The sequence below is a fragment of the Castanea sativa genome, chromosome 7 (assembly GCF_040712315.1).
Source record: "Castanea sativa cultivar Marrone di Chiusa Pesio chromosome 7, ASM4071231v1".
Lineage (NCBI taxonomy): Eukaryota > Viridiplantae > Streptophyta > Magnoliopsida > Fagales > Fagaceae > Castanea > Castanea sativa.
The window spans coordinates 35152664-35172518 of NC_134019.1; the positions used below are offsets into that span (position 1 = coordinate 35152664).

The 19855-nt window shown below is 33.2% G+C and overlaps 1 protein-coding gene and 1 pseudogene across 3 annotated transcripts; both read left to right on the plus strand.

The window, feature by feature from the left end:
- The first annotated feature begins 7125 nt into the window (after positions 1–7125).
- LOC142642380 (putative disease resistance RPP13-like protein 3) lies at positions 7126–11936 on the plus strand. 3 transcript variants are annotated; one of them, XM_075816730.1, is made up of 2 exons: positions 7126–10493; positions 11601–11936. In XM_075816730.1, the coding sequence occupies exon 1, from the start codon at positions 7207–7209 to the stop codon at positions 10399–10401; it is 3195 nt and encodes a 1064-aa protein (XP_075672845.1). In that variant the 5' UTR covers positions 7126–7206; the 3' UTR covers positions 10402–10493; positions 11601–11936. The 3 variants fall into 3 exon arrangements, 1 of the variants encoding a protein (XP_075672845.1); XR_012845649.1 differs by lacking the exon at positions 7126–10493 and adding an exon at positions 11177–11334 and having other exon boundaries at positions 11482–11936; XR_012845650.1 differs by lacking the exon at positions 7126–10493 and adding an exon at positions 11177–11334.
- A 465-nt stretch (positions 11937–12401) lies between these two features.
- LOC142643641 (putative late blight resistance protein homolog R1B-14) lies at positions 12402–14577 on the plus strand (annotated as a pseudogene).
- The last annotated feature ends 5278 nt before the right edge of the window (positions 14578–19855 follow it).

Genomic DNA, 19855 nt, shown 5'->3' on the forward strand with positions numbered 1-19855 from the left:
AATTACCCAAAAATAGATGATGAGAGATAGCCGGGGGTCAAATTATTTTCATGAATTCAGTCACACCAAAAATACTTGCTTTTAATTTGTTAAAGTAAATGGGGGAAAAACAAGAGTGAAGAGAAATAAAGATTGCACAGAAAAAATACATGGAATTAATGTAATTCAGTTTTTGTCGACTAAGTACTTGCACTATAAAATGGGAATAGGATAGGTTTTTCTATATCAGTAACATTAGGATTCTGAGTATAATGAACCTGGATCAGGATAATACAATAGACTTGGGGCTTGACTAGATCGTATAATTGGCTTCTACATGTCTATTTTAGTATCTTTAGTCCACAACTTTTCTGTAATTATCAACTTTGGCAAGTTAGCATGAGTACAAGCTTGTCACAACACCCATTGGGAAATACTCAATTGTCAACTACTTGAAAATAAATGTTTTGACTACAATAACATTAGTAGTTAAAATGAGGTAAGAAAATTATCAACCATCTAGGCAACCAAAGATACCAGTTAATAATAAATATAGGGCTGCAATAAACTCTCAATCTTTTAGATTCTTTTTCTTTTTTTGAGAAACCAATCTTTTAGATTCTGAATTATCAAATGACATCCCTTCAAAAAGCAAAAAGAGTGTGACCTAGAGGTTGTAAAGAATGATATTGTATTCATGACGTATTTTTTCAATGAAATAATTGGTGGATATGCAATTCAGTAAAGAAAAACTGTAAACTCTAAAGCTTGTGCCTCAAAGCCTGGCCCTGGAATCTGCAATATGAGCTGAAAAGGACCTGCAACTATACATTTAAAAAGACAAATTCAACTTAATTCCGTGCCAAAGTTTAGTTCAATTAACTTGGGATGGAGTGGTGCCTTTGATTTGCTGAACTGGACATCAGATTGTATTAATTCAAGCCACCTCTTGACTTTACCTTAAAGTTCAAAGTAGCATCTATCATCCCACTGCAAGTATTCTTTCTTCTTATGCTGCATTACCTAGCCGCTAATCTTATCTGGTTCTTTGGAATGAGATGATTAAACTATTTCTGGAACCCAATCAATCAAGCAATTCATCTCCTCAGAAAATTCAGCCTTTGCTCGGATAGATTTTCTTGCAACAATTACCATTGTATTGTTGTTCCATCTTGTAAGGCCCAAATATTTTGGATGTTCAAGAACAAAAATAGTGGAACAGATGAGTACATATAAAATTGGAATCATGGTTTCGATTTTCAACCATGGCTACATCAAACTAAAATAGAATAATTAAATTTTTTTTAAAAAAAAGCAATTTTAATTTTTTACACATTGCCCCCCTTACAGGTTACAATGTGGAATAAATGTCGCAGGGAATACGATTTATAAATTTTGATCACCATTTTTACGTCCAGAAAAACATTTGAATTTTGATTTCTTACTATTTTCTATGTTAAAGTGATAGTCCTGATTTTTATAATAGATATCAGAATGTAAAAGCCAGATGAGTATGACCTTATATAACATTATTATGAACCTTAATCATAATTTACCTGTGAATGAGATAGAAAAGAAAGCTGACATGCAAGTTGTGAGCATTAGAGAACCAGATCCAGCATAAACAATGGCACCACGTGATCAGTCTGGGAGAAAAACATGTTTAGTCCAATGTAGAGGTGGACCCCACAAGTATGGCTTGGATTGTATATCAATGTACCAATCAAGAGCTAATAAGAAACCTCAGTGTCTTTATCATTCTCAATTTCTCATAGCTTGCTTTTACTTTTAGTGCGAGTCTGCAAATTGTTTCAACTTTCATTAATTGTGAAAGAAAATCATAAATAAATTGCGTGTTTTCCACTGAAGTCATCTATTATTGGTCCCATTGGACTGGTGCCGACATTACCGTGATTTATTTTTGGTCCCACTGGACTGGTAAGGAAGTTTATAGATTGAATTTTTGCACCCCAAAATGTTCCTACCAAGAATTTTCGCCTCCATTTCCAACTTCGAAGTCCCGCATGACATTGAGTCAACATAAAACAATTTCCTTTACCCTTCTGGACTATTCCCCTAAGAAAAAAAATCTGTAATTGTTCTACAAGTTTTGGCGTTTTACTCACAAAGAAACGAAATAAGCAGATAAGGTATACACTTTTTGACAGAAGGTCCCTTAACAATTGGTGTAACATCTGGTGCTTCTAATCCAGATAAGGTAATTTTCTTACTGTCGAAGAATGTTGCTTTTACCAATGAAATCCTTTGTCATAAGCTAGGGTATTTGCTAACCATTATATGCCATTCTGAATTTTTAATGATATTGGCTATAGAAGTGATATAATCGTGTCCTTTTGGATTTTAATGAAGTTTTTGACGATGTCCTTATCAAAGTGTTCGACATCAGGCCTTGCAACTTGTGTAACTTAGGTTAGCTTCAGATGTATACATCAGTAGAGAATAACAATGTAATTTTACAACTAAACTAATGTGTAAAGTGTAAGCCTCTGGGAGGAGGGAATGGAAATGAATAAAAAGAATAATTTTAGAATATTTTTATATTTTATTATTTTGGAGTTTGAATGGAGAGAATGAAAAGTCTATTATCTTATTTTGGAATTTAAGTAGGAGGGAATAGAATGTGTAGGAGAGAACTCATTTCTTTTTATTCCCTTAAAACCTCAAATTTTCATTCTCTTAGAAATTAGGAGGAATGAGAGGAAATAAAATTAGATTTAATGAATTTTTTACTAAAACTTCCAAAATACCCTTATATAATATATATTGAACCCTTTATTTTAAAATAGATGTCTAATAGTAATGTTGTCATAAAATTATTCAATTTCATTCCCTCTATGTCACTTTCAAACAATATTACTTACAATTCATTCATTTTCATTTATTTTCCTTTATTTTAAAACACCCAATCTGAAGGAAAAATTCTGGTTTTGTATCTCATACAAAACACATAGCGGAAGCAACAAACAAGGATCTATTTCATTCACTATGCAGGAGACAATTTTCACCATTCACGCATTATTCATGAGACCTACAAATACTTTATTCAGAAAATAATATTAAAAATAAATTCCACGATACTATTTACATATTTAAAAATTATTTTGTTAGAATATTTTCAGTAATAAGATATATCTAAATTCACCCTCTGTCTAAACAATTCCATGGGTTACATTCTTGGCGTGCCGTGCTAACTGATGGGCCATGGTATTCTTATTCGTCGTGTATGAGAAATCTCCATGATACTTTTGCTGTTACATATGTTTTTTCAACAGGCAGAAGCAAGAATCTACTTTTCGGATTGAGAAAAAGTTTCTAAAAATCATTCCTTCCCAATTTTGCAATCAAAGCATTGTTGACACGGGCGGGGCCAGGGTGGCCATGACCCCCTGAGTTTTAAAAATTTCTTCGGATAATAATACTAAAATAAATAAAATATAAAAAGTAGGAAGAATTTAATCACAGTGGCCCCTTAATAAACAATTTTGTTATGAAAAAAAAAAAAACTCAAATCACTTGATATAGTCAGCAGATTCCTAGTTCTAATTAAATTAAGATTCTGTTTAGATAGAATTTATTGTTGAAAATTAAAAATTGAAATTGCTGTAATAAAATAAAATTTAAATATGTGAAAAGTATTACATGACTCATTTTTAATAAAAAAATTACTAAAAAAGTACGTGAATAGTCCGCACACGGATCCGCACGGACCCATTTGTCCCACCAGAAAAAAAAAAAAAAAAAAAACGCAGCCAGCAAAACGCTAGATCCAAACGGTCAATATTACTCCAAAATCCAAATAAATACACACAAATTGCAACATTAAACTTCACGAAACACGACCCAAACTTCCCAACTCCAAAGATACAAACTTCACAAGTCACAATCGTTTATTCCCAAAAATAAAAATCTGAATATATCAACAAAAAAAATTGCTCCTACGCCGCCGGCTGCTACCGTCCAAGTGGGACCACGACTCCGCCTCCGTTGCCTTGATCCATCTCCGGTGTGGACTTGTGGTATGAGTTTTTAACTCTCTCTCAAAGTCTCTGTCTCTCTTTGTCTAATATGCATGTTCTGCAACTACATATATATATTTAAAACAAGTTCAGCCGTTCAACTTCCTTTCGATAGAAGAAGAGTAGAGCATGTGGTAAAGTTAAAACCATCTGTCCCTGTCCTGTTGTTTATCTGTTACTCTACTCTCTAGACTAGGGCCACTAGAGTAGGCTCATTTTTGTGGTTTCCAACTTAGCATTATTTGAGTCAAAACATAAATCCAAAAAAAAAAAAAAAAGTAACTAAAGTACTTAAATTAAATTTATTATAATTTGATAATAGTAATTTGTTAATAGTATGTTTAATTGATATTTGTGGCTTGGATAATTAAATTAAATTATCATTATAAACTTGTTTATTCTATCCATTGGAAATATTGAGATTATAAAATTTAATATTTAGGTTTTTATATTTTGCAATAATTTATTGGGAAAAGATTTACAATTGATGCAAAAATGATCTTTCATGTTGTTTGCACCAATTTAATTCAGAATCAATTATAAGTTATTTTAGTGCCATGAAGGAGTTTTTAAGTTAAAGTTAATTTGTGAAATTAAGAGTTTTTTAGTCATTTTTTTTATACATAAGAACTTTATTGTGCTTACCTTGACCCCCTTGGAAAAATTTCTTAACTCCACCACTGTTTAAAGAGAAAGAGAGAGAGGACTTGTGATGAAGAGCTCAAAAGATACAACACTAAATCATATAAACCCAAAATAGTGTTATAAAAAAAAAATACAATGATTCATCGACCTAAAGAAGAATTGTAAGAAAGAATAAAAAATTATTGAATTCATGCTATGTAATAGAAAAATATCATAGTTATATATATATATATATATATATATATATATATATATATATATATATATATATATATATACTATCTCTTTAATGCAATAGGATAACATTTGACAATCAAAGAAAATAAAAAAGATAACAACTTAACAACACAAAACCTAATTGTTTCAACTCAAAGTAGAGTTTTAAAAAATACAAAAATTCATCAACCTAAAGTAAAGATACAAGAAAATAAAAAATCTACCCAAAAAAAGGAGAGAGTGAGAGAGAGAGAGAGAGAGATCACATTTTCTACGTGAGAAAAATATGTATAAAATGGAATAAAGAATAGTAAATTTATAGTAAGAAGATAGAGATAAGAGAACCTCAAATAAAAGGAAAAGTGACATTAAAGTTGAAATGAAATGGTAGAAGTGAGAGAGAAATGTAATAGTAAGGTGCAAAATTAATAAGAAGAGGAAGAGAAAAAAATAAGAGAGAAATGATTCGAAATAGAAACGTAATAATAATACCACGCTTTAGTTTTTTGATATTATATATAATATAGATATGACAAGAAGAAGATACTGATATTAAAATTCCTTATATACTTCTCGACAAATTGATAAATACATTGATCAATTTTTTTCTTGCAAAATAGAAGTGAGCAATGAAAACTTCATAAAATTAATAAAGCATGCCATATAAACAATTTTAAAGAAAGTGTTTAGAAAGCTTTTTTTTTTTTTTTTTTGTGTGGATGTGTTTAGAAAGCATTAAAACAATATAACAATAGCATGATATTGTTGATAGCTGCACCAAACGGATTTGCTTCCGCATCATTTGATAATTCAAACTGTAAAATAACTTCTGCACCGTTTACATATTTTTATAGACACAACTTGAATTTTATAGTCTAAAAACTAGAAATGGATTGAGCAAAACAAAAAATAGACAAACAAACAAGCTAGAAATGTAAATCCCAACTGTAAAAAATAACAAATGGCAAACAACAAAGGAAAAATTGACATAGCCAACTGAAGAATGAAGTAAATTAAAGAAACCATGATTTCTTTGAATGTTATTTTCAATAACTTAATTATCCTTTTGTCGATGTACAGATAGATAACAGTAATTTGTTACTTCTGTTACCCAAAAATAGTGGAAATAAGGTAGACGGGTCAAATTAATTTCTACTTGCTTATCATTTTTTTTTTTTGGGGGTAAACTACTTGCTTATCATTGCTACTTTAGATTTTAACTTGGGCCAAAAACCTCAAATATTGAATATTCACAATCTGACTTCTCTACCCATTTGAATTCAATGATTAAGATAGGAAAGCAGGGCCATCTTTGTAATTTGGTTTGAAAAGTAACTGAATTTTAAATATTGGTTTGACCGATGGCCTTTATATATAAAAGGAATTGTCAACAAACATTCTAAGGGTGATGCGACGGTCACTCCACCACAAGTATAAGGAGCACTTATACTTGTGAAGTATGAGGGTTAGGGATAGAGTTCAAGCTCTAAAAGAAAACTTTACACACATATACACCTAAATTATTCTAGAATAGAATTTTTATATTTTATATAATTTTTTTTATTATATTTTCTATAAAAGTGATATTAAAATATTTTCTAATATAGTTTATTAACAATTGTTCTAAAAACACTAATTACATAACTTATATATACTCCCTCTGTCCCAGTTTGTTTGTTCTCTATTCTATTTTGAGATGTCTCAAAATAAAATTCTGTTTCTAAAAGTAAAAGTTATTAATTTACTAATGTTTTTATTATACCCCTACTTTATTTTTAAAACTATTTAGAAAAAAAAATATTTAAAAAATCAATCTAATTAGGGCATCTTTTTAATTGCCTCATTAAGAATAACTCTTTTTTTTAAAAAAAACTAATAAATTTATTTAAGTGTAGTTTTGTAAACTAATACATTTTTATAAGATAAACAAGATAATAAATGATATTCTTTTAAAAAATTTGACTTTTTAAAGAGGACAAATATATTGAGAAGAAAAAAGTAAATGATAAAGAAAAGAAAATGTTCAAAATTCACATAATGGAAAAGACATTAATGCTTGCCTTTAATTTCACTTCATAGTTCATGCTTCCGGACTTTCCCTTATAAAAAGAAAAAGAGATATAATTTAAAGATAAAATATTTTTACAAGTGATAAATTTTTACAGTAAAGTCAGAAGCAATGATACAGTCACATAAACTTTCCAGCTAAGCATTTCTGTCTTTACTATTCAAAGAGACTTCTGATTTTTGATTAGGAAAAACTGTCCTTCATCCTTCAGGACCTTCCCTTTCCAACAATCCTCTCCCTCTGAAAAACAATTAAGCAGACATGGCAGACAGTGTAGTGAGTTTCCTGTTGGAGAACCTGACTCAGTTGCTTATCCAAGAATCAAACTTGCTACGTGGAGTTGAGGATCAAGTCAGGTCACTTAAGAACGAGCTGCCTCTGATCAACCTCTTCCTCCAAAATACCGAAGGCAAACGACACTACGAATTGGTGAAGGAGGTAGTCAGCCAAATTAGGGATGTAGCCTATGAGGGTGAGGATGTTATTGATACATTCATCATTACTGTGACAAAGCACAGGAGAAGAAGCAAGCTGGGGAAGTTAATCCATTCTTGTGACCGAGCAATTACGTTTCACAAGGTTGCAAGCAAGATAGAGAGCATCAAGATCATCAACCAGGAAATTAACGACAATAGGAGCAAGTACGGTATAGAAATTACTGAATCATCCGGAGGAGATGCAGAAGCAGAGGAGATACTGCACAGGCGCAGGAAACATGTTGAGGAAGATCAAGTAGTGGGCTTCGCTCATGACGCTGAGCTATTGGTGAAGAAGCTTATGGGAGAGAGTTTGCAACGGAATGTTGTTTCAATCGTTGGCATGGGCGGCTTGGGCAAAACCACTCTTGCTAGGAAGATCTACAACAACAATGATGTCAAGAATTACTTTAATTTCCGTGGGTGGGTTTATGTCTCTCAAAAATATAGAATCAGAGAGCTGTTGCTTGAAATTTTGAAGGGACTGTCACCACTACCAAGAGTGATGTTGAGAGCTGAATTGAAAGAGAAATTACTCTACGGTTTGTATGCTACGTATAGCTCGAATAATGATAAATTGAAAGGGAAACTAACTGAAGACTTGAAACGTTTCAAAGAAATGAATGAACGTTTCAAAGAAATGAAGGATGAAGAATTCAGAAAGGCATGGTCTGAGTTCTTGGAAGGCGTACAAGACAATAATGATTTGAAAAATTCGTTGTCAAATTTCATGCAAGATTTTTACAGCGAGAATGGAGTAAAATTGAAAGATATGACTGAGGATGAATTGAAGGGACTGTCACCACAACCAAGAGTGATGTCGAGAGCTGAATTGAAGGAGAAATTACTACACGGTTTGTATGCTACGTATAGCTCGAATAATGATAAATTGAAAGGGACACTAACTGAAGACTTGAAACGTTTCAAAGAAATGAATGAACGTTTCAAAGAAATGAATGATGAAGAATTCAGAAAGGCATGGTCGGAGTTCTTGGAAGGCGTACAAGACCATAATGATTTGAAAAATTCGTTGTCAAATTTCATGCAAGATTTTTACAGCGAGAATGGAGTAAAATTGAAAGATATGACTGAGGATGAATTGAAAAGTGTGCTGCTTGAAAGCTTGAAAGACAAGAGATACTTACTTGTTATGGATGACATCTGGAATATTGAAGTATGGAATGAGGTAAGTACCGCCTTTCCTAATAACTCGAATAGGAGTAGAATATTGATCACTACCCGAATAAAAGAAGTATCATTACATGCAAGTAGTGTCAATAATAGTGTTCCTCCTATTCCCCCTTATGAACTCCCACTTCTTGATGAAGATAAAAGTTGGGAACTCTTCTCTAAAAAGGTATTTTGGGAAGGTACCTGTCCTGATCCAGAACTAGAAACTCTAGGTAGACAACTTGTGAAAAGTTGCCATGGTTTACCACTTGCTATTGTGGTATTGGGAGGTCTTTTGGCAAGTAAGGAGAAAACACATCGAATATGGTCAAAATATGTTGGTCATGTCAATTCGTATCTGACTGATAATAGATCAAGTTGCATAGAAATATTGGCTCTAAGCTACAATCACTTACCCCGACGCTTGAAACCATGCTTTCTATATTTTGGTATCTACCCAGAAGACTTTGAGATACCGGTGAGGCAACTAATCCGACTTTGGATAGCCGAGGGATTCATACGGCAAATTGGGAATAGAAATATAGAGGATGTTGCTGAAGACTACTTGGAGGAACTCATTAATCGAAGCTTGATTCAAGTGGCAGCAAAAAGGCTAGATGGAGGAGTCAAAACATGTCGTATCCATGATCTTCTACGAGACCTCTGTATATCGGAGAGTTCTGAAGAGAAGTTTCTTGAGGTTCATTCAAATGTTAACCTTTCACCCATAGGCAAATCTCGTAGAATTTCCATCCACTATGGCAACAATCCATACATTTCTTCCAGCCCTTGTAAGCCTTCAAATAGTCGTTCTATAATAGGCTTCGGGGGTGTTGTCGAGCTCAAGAGTCCTCCTGATAATAGCTACTTGAAATGGATTTGCAAAAGTAACAAGTTGGTTCGGGTGGTAGAGCTCAGTAATATGGGCATTTGTTGCTTAATCTCCAAGGGAATTGAAAAGCTGGTTCTACTGAGGTACTTAAGCATTTCGTCTGGTGAGCTTCATGTCATTCCAAATTCCATATGCAACCTTTGGAATCTAGAGACGTTGGACATGAGAAATTCTACGGGGATAACAAAATGCTTGCCCAAGGGGATATGGAAGTTACAAAGATTAAGACATTTGTACCTGGATGGGTCAACATCTCTACCTAGAACTAGAAATGATACAGCGGCTTTATCCAATCTTCAAGTCCTTACTGGTATAGCTATAAATGAAGACGCTGAGAGTCACTTTGCCAAGGCCAGATTTCCTAATCTAAGAAAATTAGGATTGTATCCTTCAGAGTGGGCAGAGTTAGGGATTTTGTCAAGCCTCCTTCCCTTGTGTCATCTACAAACTTTGAAGATCTCTCAACTTTATAAGTTTTCAAGTCCAACTTCAATTTCGTTGACCCTCACAAAAATAACCTTAGTAGATTCAGCCTTATCTACAGCCAACATGGGATTGTTGGGTAGCCTTACCCAACTTCGAATACTCAAAGTAAGAGTAGATGCCATGTATGGACTCCGCAGAATTACTGACCCCAATTGCGATGAAAGAAGTTTTCAGCAACTTGAAGTCTTTAAAATGGCAGATCTGGAAGTTTCAAGATGGCATATGGGGCAAGGTGCAATGCCAAAGCTTCAACGTTTGGTCATCAAAAGCTGCAATATTATCAACCTCCCGGACGAACTATGGTGCTTGGGTGCCTTACGGGATGTGGAAATTTCACATCCCCATCCAATTTTGGCAAGGAGGCTTCGACAGTTGCGGATGAGGGATGGATGTAAGCTCCATGTATATCCACCTCTCAATCCAACTAATTGAGAAAAAGTTGATCAGTTGTGCCATGCTTTGGTGCGGGGCTGGGTCCTGAGGGTCAATGGCCGTTTGCTTTGTCGTTCATTCGTGTTTTAAGGGTATGATATGAGATCACATGTACTTGTTACTTTTTTTCTCTTAATAGCCTGATTTTTGCTGTTTTGTTTTTTATTTTTTTATTTTATTTTATTATTATGATTTGTAATTTTGTATAAAATACTTTGTGAGAAACAAGGTTTTTTTTTTTTTTTTTTTTTTTTTAATTTCCTAATTATCCAAGCTTTTACGCCTTTATTGCTATTTTCTTTTTCTTTTTCTTTTTTCCTTTTTTAAATCCTCTATAATAATTCATTGTGTTTATGGTGAAATATCCATTTTGGTTGGAAGGAAGTTAATTAAAATGTTTAGTAAGTCTGTGTTTGGGCTTGATTATATTATGTGTTTGTTTAGGTGACTCACTAGGACTCACAAATCATAGAAAAAATAAGTAATAGTATGTTGGTTTATAAGTGATCTAATCTTATCTAATGTTCAAAAGAAAATTCAATTAGATTCTATAATTTAACTCCAATTTTTTGTTCTGTCCCAAAATTTCTCAATTTTTGTGTCAAAATGGGGTACCATGCCACGAATATTCATCCTGGTGAATAAATCATGTCTGGATTTCTCTTCGGTAGAGTTATCTTCTTCCATACACGTGTTCATCCCCAGCTAGATTCTAAAACTTCAGCAAATTAGAAACGTCTAGCGGGTTGAAAATTACAGTCCTACACAACTAACGGTATATATTAGCACCAGCTATTTATATCACTGCCATAACCGAGGAGTCAGACTCAAAGTTCAATGGAAAAGGCCTCAAAGAGTGAAACCTCCTGGCTGCTCCTCCTGATAAAACCATATGTTTCACATACCCACGTTAACAAGGATCAAATTTCTCAGGTTATTCACCCAAAACTTTTTGTTACTTGCACACAAATTGTTTGTTCAAATAGTTGAGAGTGTTTTGTTCTTTTTATTTTTTATTTTTTTAAGAACTTAATTTTGCTAAAATTGTTGGGTAACATACCTCCTATTTATCTTCGATAGACTATCATGAAAGAAGACCTGCCTTACTTGATGGCCTATTTAGTTTCGCTATTGGTTTGGTTCTTAGATGAGTAATTGGTTAACAAGACAAAGTTGATCCAATTGTGTCTGTGATGAAGGTTGAGAAGCTCCACTAGAATCATGTGCGGACATAGGCGGTTTAGATGAGGCATTTGAAATCCCTGAACTATATGAAGTTTTACATCCCAATCCAAAATTGGCAAAGAGGCTTGAATAGTTGCAGATGAGGGATGGATGTAAGCTCCAAGTCTATCCACCTCTGAGCCTAACAACTAATTGAGATAAGTAGATGATCTGTTGTGCTATGCTTTGGCCTGAGAAGTTAACTTAAGCCTTTACGAATTGGCCATATGTTTTGATAGTGAATTGACTGAATTCTGCTTGTGATTGTACTCAAAGCTAGTAATTATAAGTAAACTGTTTTTTTTATTATTTTTTTATAAATAAACGTAATTATTAGTTAACTGATGGAATCAGTCAAGTTACTTTGTCATAATGCTATTTTTATGGATATCTATTATTGCACTATTTTCTTAGTCTTTTTTTTTTTTTGCCTTTTTAATGCTCAACAATCTTTTTTCTTAAGTTACTATGTATATCAATGTCTAACACTCATTTCAGATGTGTGAACCATACATGAAAATGTTCAATTGTAACTCACAAGGCTTCTTTCTATCTGCTCCTGGCTAATTAATTTATGAACCAAGTAGTTAATTGCATTGTATGATTCCAAGAAAACTATCAAACGTGAATTGATAATTGATCTCCGTCATTGTTGTATTAGGAGATGAAAAAGAATGGAATTAGAACTTCTATAAAGAATTGCAAAAAGCTAGCTCACTTGATATGTCCATGAGGAACATCTTAACACACACACAGGAGAAAATCCATAATTCTAGTACAACAAAGTTGTTGAAATTCCTGACTTTTAGTTCTTGGCTCTGTATAATTTGCCCCACTTACCATATGATGGAAAGTGAAGGTCCTCCTATTCCCCCTTATGAACTCCCATTACTTAAAGAAGATAAAAGTTGGGAACTCTTCTCAAAGAAGGTGTTTTGGGGAGGTACATTTCCTCTGGAACTTGAAACTCTAGGCAGACAAATTGTGGAAAGTTTTCATGGTTTACCACTTGCTATTGTGGTATTGGGAGGGCTTTTGGCAAATAAGGGGAAAACGAATCGAACATGGTCGAAATATGTTGGTCATGTCAATTCATTTTTTATTGAAGATAGATCAAGTTGTAGAGACATATTGGCTCTAAGCTACAACCACTTATCCCGACGCTTGAAACCATGCTTTCTATATTTTGGTATCTACCCAGAAGACTTTGAGATACCAATGAGGCAACTAATCCAACTTTGGATAGCCGAGGGATTTATACGAAAAATTCGGAATAGAAATATTAAGGATGTTGCTGAAGACTACTTGGAGGAACTTATTGATCGAAGCTTGATTCAAGTGGCAACGAAAAGGCTAGATGGAGGAGTTGAAACTTGTCGTATCCATGATCTTCTACGAGACCTATGTATATCGGAGAGCATTGAAGAGAATTTTCTTGAGGTTCATTCATATGTTAACCTTCCATCCATAAGCATATCTTGTAGAATTTCCATCCACTATGCCAACTATCCATACATTTATTCCAGCCCTTGTGAGCCTTCAAATTGTCGTTCTATAATAGGTTTTGGAGGAGGGGGGGGGGGGGGGGGTGGTTGTTGAGCTCAAGAGTCCTCCTGAAAAAAGCTACCTAGAATGGCTTTGCAAAAGTGACAAATTGGTTCGGGTGATAGAGCTCAGTAATATGGGCATTTGTTGCTTAATCCCCAACATGATTGAAATCCTAATCCTTTTGAGGTACTTGAGCATTAGATCTGGTGAGCATCACGTCATACCAGATTCTATATGCAACCTTTGGAATCTAGAGGCGCTGGACATGAGAAATTCTATAATAGAACGCTTGCCCCGGGGGATATGGAAGTTACAAAAATTGAGACATTTGTATATGAATGGGCGAACATCTCTACCAAGAACAGACAATAAAGTGGGTTTACCCAATCTTGAAGTCCTTAGTGGTATAGATTTAAATGAACACACTGAGAGTCTCTTTGCCAAGGGTAGATTTCCTAAGGTAAGAAAATTAAGATTGCATTCTTCAAGTTGGAGGGTATCAAAGCTTTTGTCAAGCCTCCATCCCATGCGCCATCTACATACTTTGAAGATTTGTGAAATTCTTCAACTGTCAAGTCCAAGTTCAATCCAATTGACTCTCACAAAGATAACCTTAGAACGCACAGACGTAGGTTCTGCCATGACAGTGTTGGGTAGGCTTACCAACCTTCGAATACTCAAAGTGGTAGGAGGTGAAATTCAGAACACCCTCTTTTGCAATGGAAGTAGTTTTCATCAACTTGAAGTCTTTAAAATGGCAAAGGTGAATGTTATAAAATGGTCTATGTGGCAAGGTGCAATGCCAAGGCTTCAACGTTTGGTCTTGGAGAGTTGCAAGTTTGGTATAATGCCCCCGGACGAACTATGTTACTTGACTAACCTGCAGTATGTAGAAGTTTTAAATCCCGATCCAAAATTGGCAAAGATGCTTCAACAGTTGCAGAAGAGGGATAGGTGTAAGCTCCATGTCTATCCACCTCTACATCTGGACTCAACTAATTGAGAAAATAGTTGATGGCTTCAACTGCTGTACTATGCTTTGGTGGGGGGCTGAGGCCTGAGGGGTCAATGCTCCATTTTTTCAGGTTTTGATGGTATGATATCAAACGTAATCATTGTTTTTCTAATTCCATAATTATCTTAGATTTTAAGCCTTTAATGCTATTTTTTTTTTGCCATGAAAGTCTTTCCAATAATTTATCATGTTTGTGGTGATAAATCCATTTTGGTTGGGAGGAAGGTATCTTGGGACGCTAATTAATCGAAATGCTTAATAAGTCTGTGTTTGGGTTCAATTATATGTAATATATTCAGTTTTTTTTCCCTTATAATTCAAACTTCTTCTTAATTTTTTTTTAACAAGTGAGGTGGTAGATTTTAATCCAGATTCTCCTTAAAAGTGAGACTATAATATTACTAAGCCACAATACTCTTGGCCTAATTTCCCATTTAAATGTGTATATTAAACAATCTCCTCTCTTGTTAATTTCTAAAATGGTATTCTAAACTTAAGTTCACTGATGTAACAGACTTTGGGTTTGAAATAATGAACATTGAACATAATATGAAGACATTACTTCTGTCTTGAAGATGATTCTTCAAGGATATCATGGAATGGGATTGCAGAGTGTCGATGAATTTGTCATCTGTATTGGAAGTGAATTCTGCTTGTGGTTGTAGTCAAGACTGGTTATTATTGGTATATCACCGGTATATCCCATGAGTTTATATAATAAAATTCTAGTTAACTGGCGCAATCAGTCAAGTTACTCTGCCATAATGCTATTTTAATTGATAGCTATTGTTGCACTATTTTCCTTGTTCTTTTTGTTCTTTTTTTTCCTATACTTAACAATTTTTTTCTGCTGTTGCTCTGTATTCCAAAGTTAACAGCCATTTTGGAATGTGTGAACCAAGCATGAAATGTGCAATTGTAAGTCATAAGGCTTCATTCTGTCTCCTACTGGTTAAATAATTTGATTACCAAGTACCAAATAAAAATTGAGCCACATCATTGCTGTATTAGGAGATGAAAAAAGAATGGAATTAGAAATTTGATAAAGAACTACTAGTTAGCTCAGTTGATAGTTACACTAGCTCTAGCTGTCCCTGAGAAATATCTTAACACACAGACACAGGAGAAAAATCAAATTTCTAGTATAGCATAGTTGTTGAGAAAAGTTCAATGGTTGTGTCCTGCATTTTAGTTCTTGGGTCTATATAATTTGCCCCACATATCATATGATGGAAAGTGATGGTCCTATATTGGGGCATGCTTGGAACACATGCTGAAATATAATAGAAATGTCATAACAGACCTTTATTGATGACCTTATATTCAACTTCTTAAGCTTTGCAATATCCTAAGTTGTTTCCCCATTGTTGTTTACTAGGGCCACTTCCCATCTCAGTTCTGGCTCAAGAACTAGAAATCTGCTTCCACCAACGGTTATTAGTTTTAATTATCCTTTTGTGGACTTGAGGATTAAATTAATTTTTCTATACGTACACTTCAGTTACCCAAAAATAGATGATAAGAGATAGCCGGGGTCAAATTATTTTCATGAATTCAGTCGCACCAAAAATACTTGCTTTTAATTTGTTGAAGTAAATGGGGAAAAACAAGAGTGAAGAGAAATAAAGATTGCACAAAAAAAATACATGGAATTAATGTAATTCAGTTTTTGTCGACTAAGTACTTGCACTACAAAATGGGAATAGGATAGGTTTTTCTATATCAGTAACATTAGGATTCTGAGTATAATGAACCTGGGTCAGGATAATACAATAGACTTGGGGCTTGACTAGATCGTATAATTGGCTTCTACACGTCTATTTTAGTATTTTTAGTCCACAACTTTTCTGTAATTATCAACTTTGGCAAGTTAGCATGAGTACAAGCTTGTCACAACACCCATTGGGAAATACTCAATTGTCAACTACTTGAAAATAAATGTTTTGACTACAATAACATTAGTAGTTAAAATGAGGTAAGAAAATTATCAACCATCTAGGCAACCAAAGATACCAGTTAATAATAAATATAGGGCTGCAATAAACTCTCAATCTTTTAGATTCTTTTTCTTTTTTTGAGAAACCAATCTTTTAGATTCTAAATTATCAAATGACATCCCTTCAATAAGAAAAAAGAGTGTGACCTAGAGGTTGTAAAGAATGATATTATATTCATGACGTATTTTTTCAATGAAATAATTGAAGGATATGCAATTCAGTAAAGAAAAACTGTAAACTCTAAAGCTTGTGCCTCAAAGCCTGGCCCTGGAATCTGCAATATGAGCTGAAAAGGGCCTGCAACTATACATTTAAAAAAGAAAAATTCAACTTAATTCCGTGCCAAAGTTTAGTTCAATTAACTTGGGATGGAGTGGTGCCTTTGATTTGCTGAACTGGACATCAGATTGTATTAATTCAAGCCACCTCTTGACTTAACCTTAAAGTTCAAAATAGCATCTATCACCCCACTGCAAGTCTTCTTTCTTCTTATGCTGCATTACCTAGCCGCTAATCTTATCTGGTTCTTTGGAACGAGATGATTAAACTATTTCTGGAACCCAATCAATCAAGCAATTCATCTCCTCAGAAAATTCAGCCCTTGCTCGGATAGATTTTCTTGCAACAATTACCATCGTATTGTTGTTCCATCTTGTAAGGCCCAAATCTTTTGGATGTTCAAGAACGAAAATAGTGGAACAGATGAGTACATATAAAATTGGAATCATGGTTTCGATTTTCAACCATGGCTACATCAAACTAAAATAGAATAATTAAATTTAAAAAAAAAAAGCAATTTTAATTTTTTACGCATTGCCCCCTTACAAGTTACAATGTGGAATAAATGTCACAGGGAATACGATTTATAAATTTTGATCACCATTCTTATGTCCAGAAAAACATTTGAATTTTGATTTCTTACTATTTTCTATGTTAAAGTGATAGTCCTTATTATTATAATAGATATCAGAATGTAAAAGCGAGATCAGTATGACCTTATATAACATTATTATGAACCTTAATCATAATTTACCTGTGAATGAGATAGAAAAGAAAGCTGATGCAAGTTGTGAGGCTTAAGAGAACCAGGTCCAGCATAAACAATGGCACCGCGTGATCAGTCTGGGAAAAAACCATGTTTAGTCCAATGTAGAGGTGGACCCCACAAGTATGGCTTGGATTGTATATCAATGTACTAATCAAGAGCTAATAAGAAACCTTACAGTGTCTTTATCATTCTCAATTTCTCATAGCTTGCTTTTACTTTTAGTGCGAGTCTGCAAATTGTTTCAACTTTCATTAATTGTGAAAGAAAATCATAAATAAATTGCGTGTTTTCCACTAAAGTCATCTATTATTGGTCCCACTGGACTGGTGCCGACATTACCGTGATTTATTTTTGGTCCCACTGGACTGGTAAGGAAGTTTATAGATTGAATTTTTGCACCACAAAATGTTCCTACCAAGAATTTTCGCCTCCATTTCCAACTTCGAAGTCCCGCATGACATTGAGTCAACGTAAAACAATTTCCTTTACCCTTCTGGACTATTCCCCTAAGAAAAAAAATCTGTAATTGTTCTACAAGTTTTGGCGTTTTACTCACAAAGAAACGAAATAAGCAGATAAGGTATACACTTTTTGACAGAAGGTCCCTTAACAATTGGTAATTTTCTTACTGTCGAAGAATGCTGCTTTTACCAATGAAATCCTTTCTCATAAGCTAGGGTATTTTCTAACCATTATATGCCATTCTGAATTTTTAATGATATTGGCTATAGACGTAATATAATCATGTCCTTTTGGATTTTAATGAAGTTTTTGAGGATGTCCTTATCAAAGTGTTCGACATCAAACGTGAAGAGGCCTTGCAACTTGTGTAACTTAGGTTAGCTTCAGATGTATACATCAGTCAGAGAATATCAATGTAATTTTACAACTAAACTAATGTGTAAAGTGTAAGCTTTCGAGGGAATAGAAATGGATGAAAAAAATAATTTTAAAATATTCTTTTATTCCATTATTTTAGAGTTTTAATGAAGAGAATGAAAAATCTATTATCTTATTTTGAAATTTAAGTGGGAGGGAATGAAATATGTAGGAGAGAACTCATTTCTCTTTATTCTCTTAAAATCTCAAATTTTTATTCATTTTGAAATTAGGAGGAATGAGAGGAAATAAAATTAGATTTAATGAATTTTTTACTAAAACTTCCAAAATACCCCTATATAATATATATTGAACCATTTATTTTAAAATAGATGTCTAATAGTAATATTGTCATAAAATTATTCAATTTCATTCTCTCTATGTCACTTTCAAACAATATTACTTACAATCCATTCATTTTCATTTATTTTCCTTTATTTTAAAACATCCAATCAAAATTACTTAATTCCATTCTATTCATTTCTTTTCCATTCATTTCCATTGCTTAAATACAGTCTATTCCATTCCCTTATGATCATCCAATTTCATTCCCTTATGAACTCCCAAACGAAGTCTAATTGAAGGATAATCTAACGCAACCCCAGCCCCAATGTACCCTAGAATTTTTATGTTCAATTGAAAGGTTATGGTTATTGTGGCTAGCTAGTTTTGAATTTCTAGGTCAATAAGTTTAATGACACTAAGACAATAATTTTTACAACTACTAAGGTCAAATGTTGAATTTTTTTTTTTTGTTGTTGAAAGTGTGCCTAAGTATATTTGTACTTTAAAAAAGTGAGAAAAAGTAAGAAAATTTTAAATTTTAAAAACTTGTACATTTTTTTTTAGAAGGATAAAAAAACTTGTACAAAAAATAAAACTAGCTTATAAATTGTACCAAATACACACTTTTAACCTATAAAATTTGTAAAGACTGGTGCACTTCTTTTTTTAACAATTGTTTACATAATTTGTTATAATAAATTTTTGTTTTAATTTTTTTGAATTTAAGGGAGTGGTGTTTGAACATATCCACTTCCTTTTTGTGAGGTATCCCGAAAATCTTATTGATAGTTAATGTAGATGATGAAATTTGAGATCTTAGTTTATTGCACCTCCTTCAAATTAATTGAATTTACTTGTCAAATATCATTGACGAAACGAGACAATATGATTATTGCTTGGGTTTTTTTTTTTTTTTTTTTTTTTTTTGAGAAGGATTGCTTGGGTTTGTTAGTCACACACTCCCACCACATTTTCTTTTTTTAATATGGGAAAACAATTAGTCACTCACCGCAACATATCATCAATATGTATGTATATATATATATATATAAAAGCAAAGACCTCATGTGGGAGTGTATAAGGTCTTGCCAAGTGGTACTCTAACTTTGCATTTAGTCTTTTTTTACCTTTTTCATTAAGTTTTTCTATATTAATACATGTTGTGATGGTCTCAAGCATTTTTACTCTTCAATTTTCTATTAAATAGTGAGAATACACAATTTGATCGATTCACCAATATTTCATACTTTTTCTTTTCTTTTTTGATGAAGTTTCATATTTTTGAGAAAAGTTTGTGTTCTAGAAATTTTCTTAGCACAATCCTTTAGACGATCTCATTATTTTTTTCAAAGAAGACCTTTCTTTTGAAGAAATTGTTTAATGCAATCCTTCTATGTACAACTCGCTCTTCTTCCCTTTTCCTTCCCTTACTTTTTCCTCTCTTCTTTCCTTTTCACC

Excerpts from the sequence above, each read along its gene's own strand:
- LOC142642380 (XM_075816730.1), top strand. The coding sequence starts at position 7,207 with ATGGCAGACAGTGTAGTGAGTTTCCTGTTGGAGAACCTGACTCAGTTG.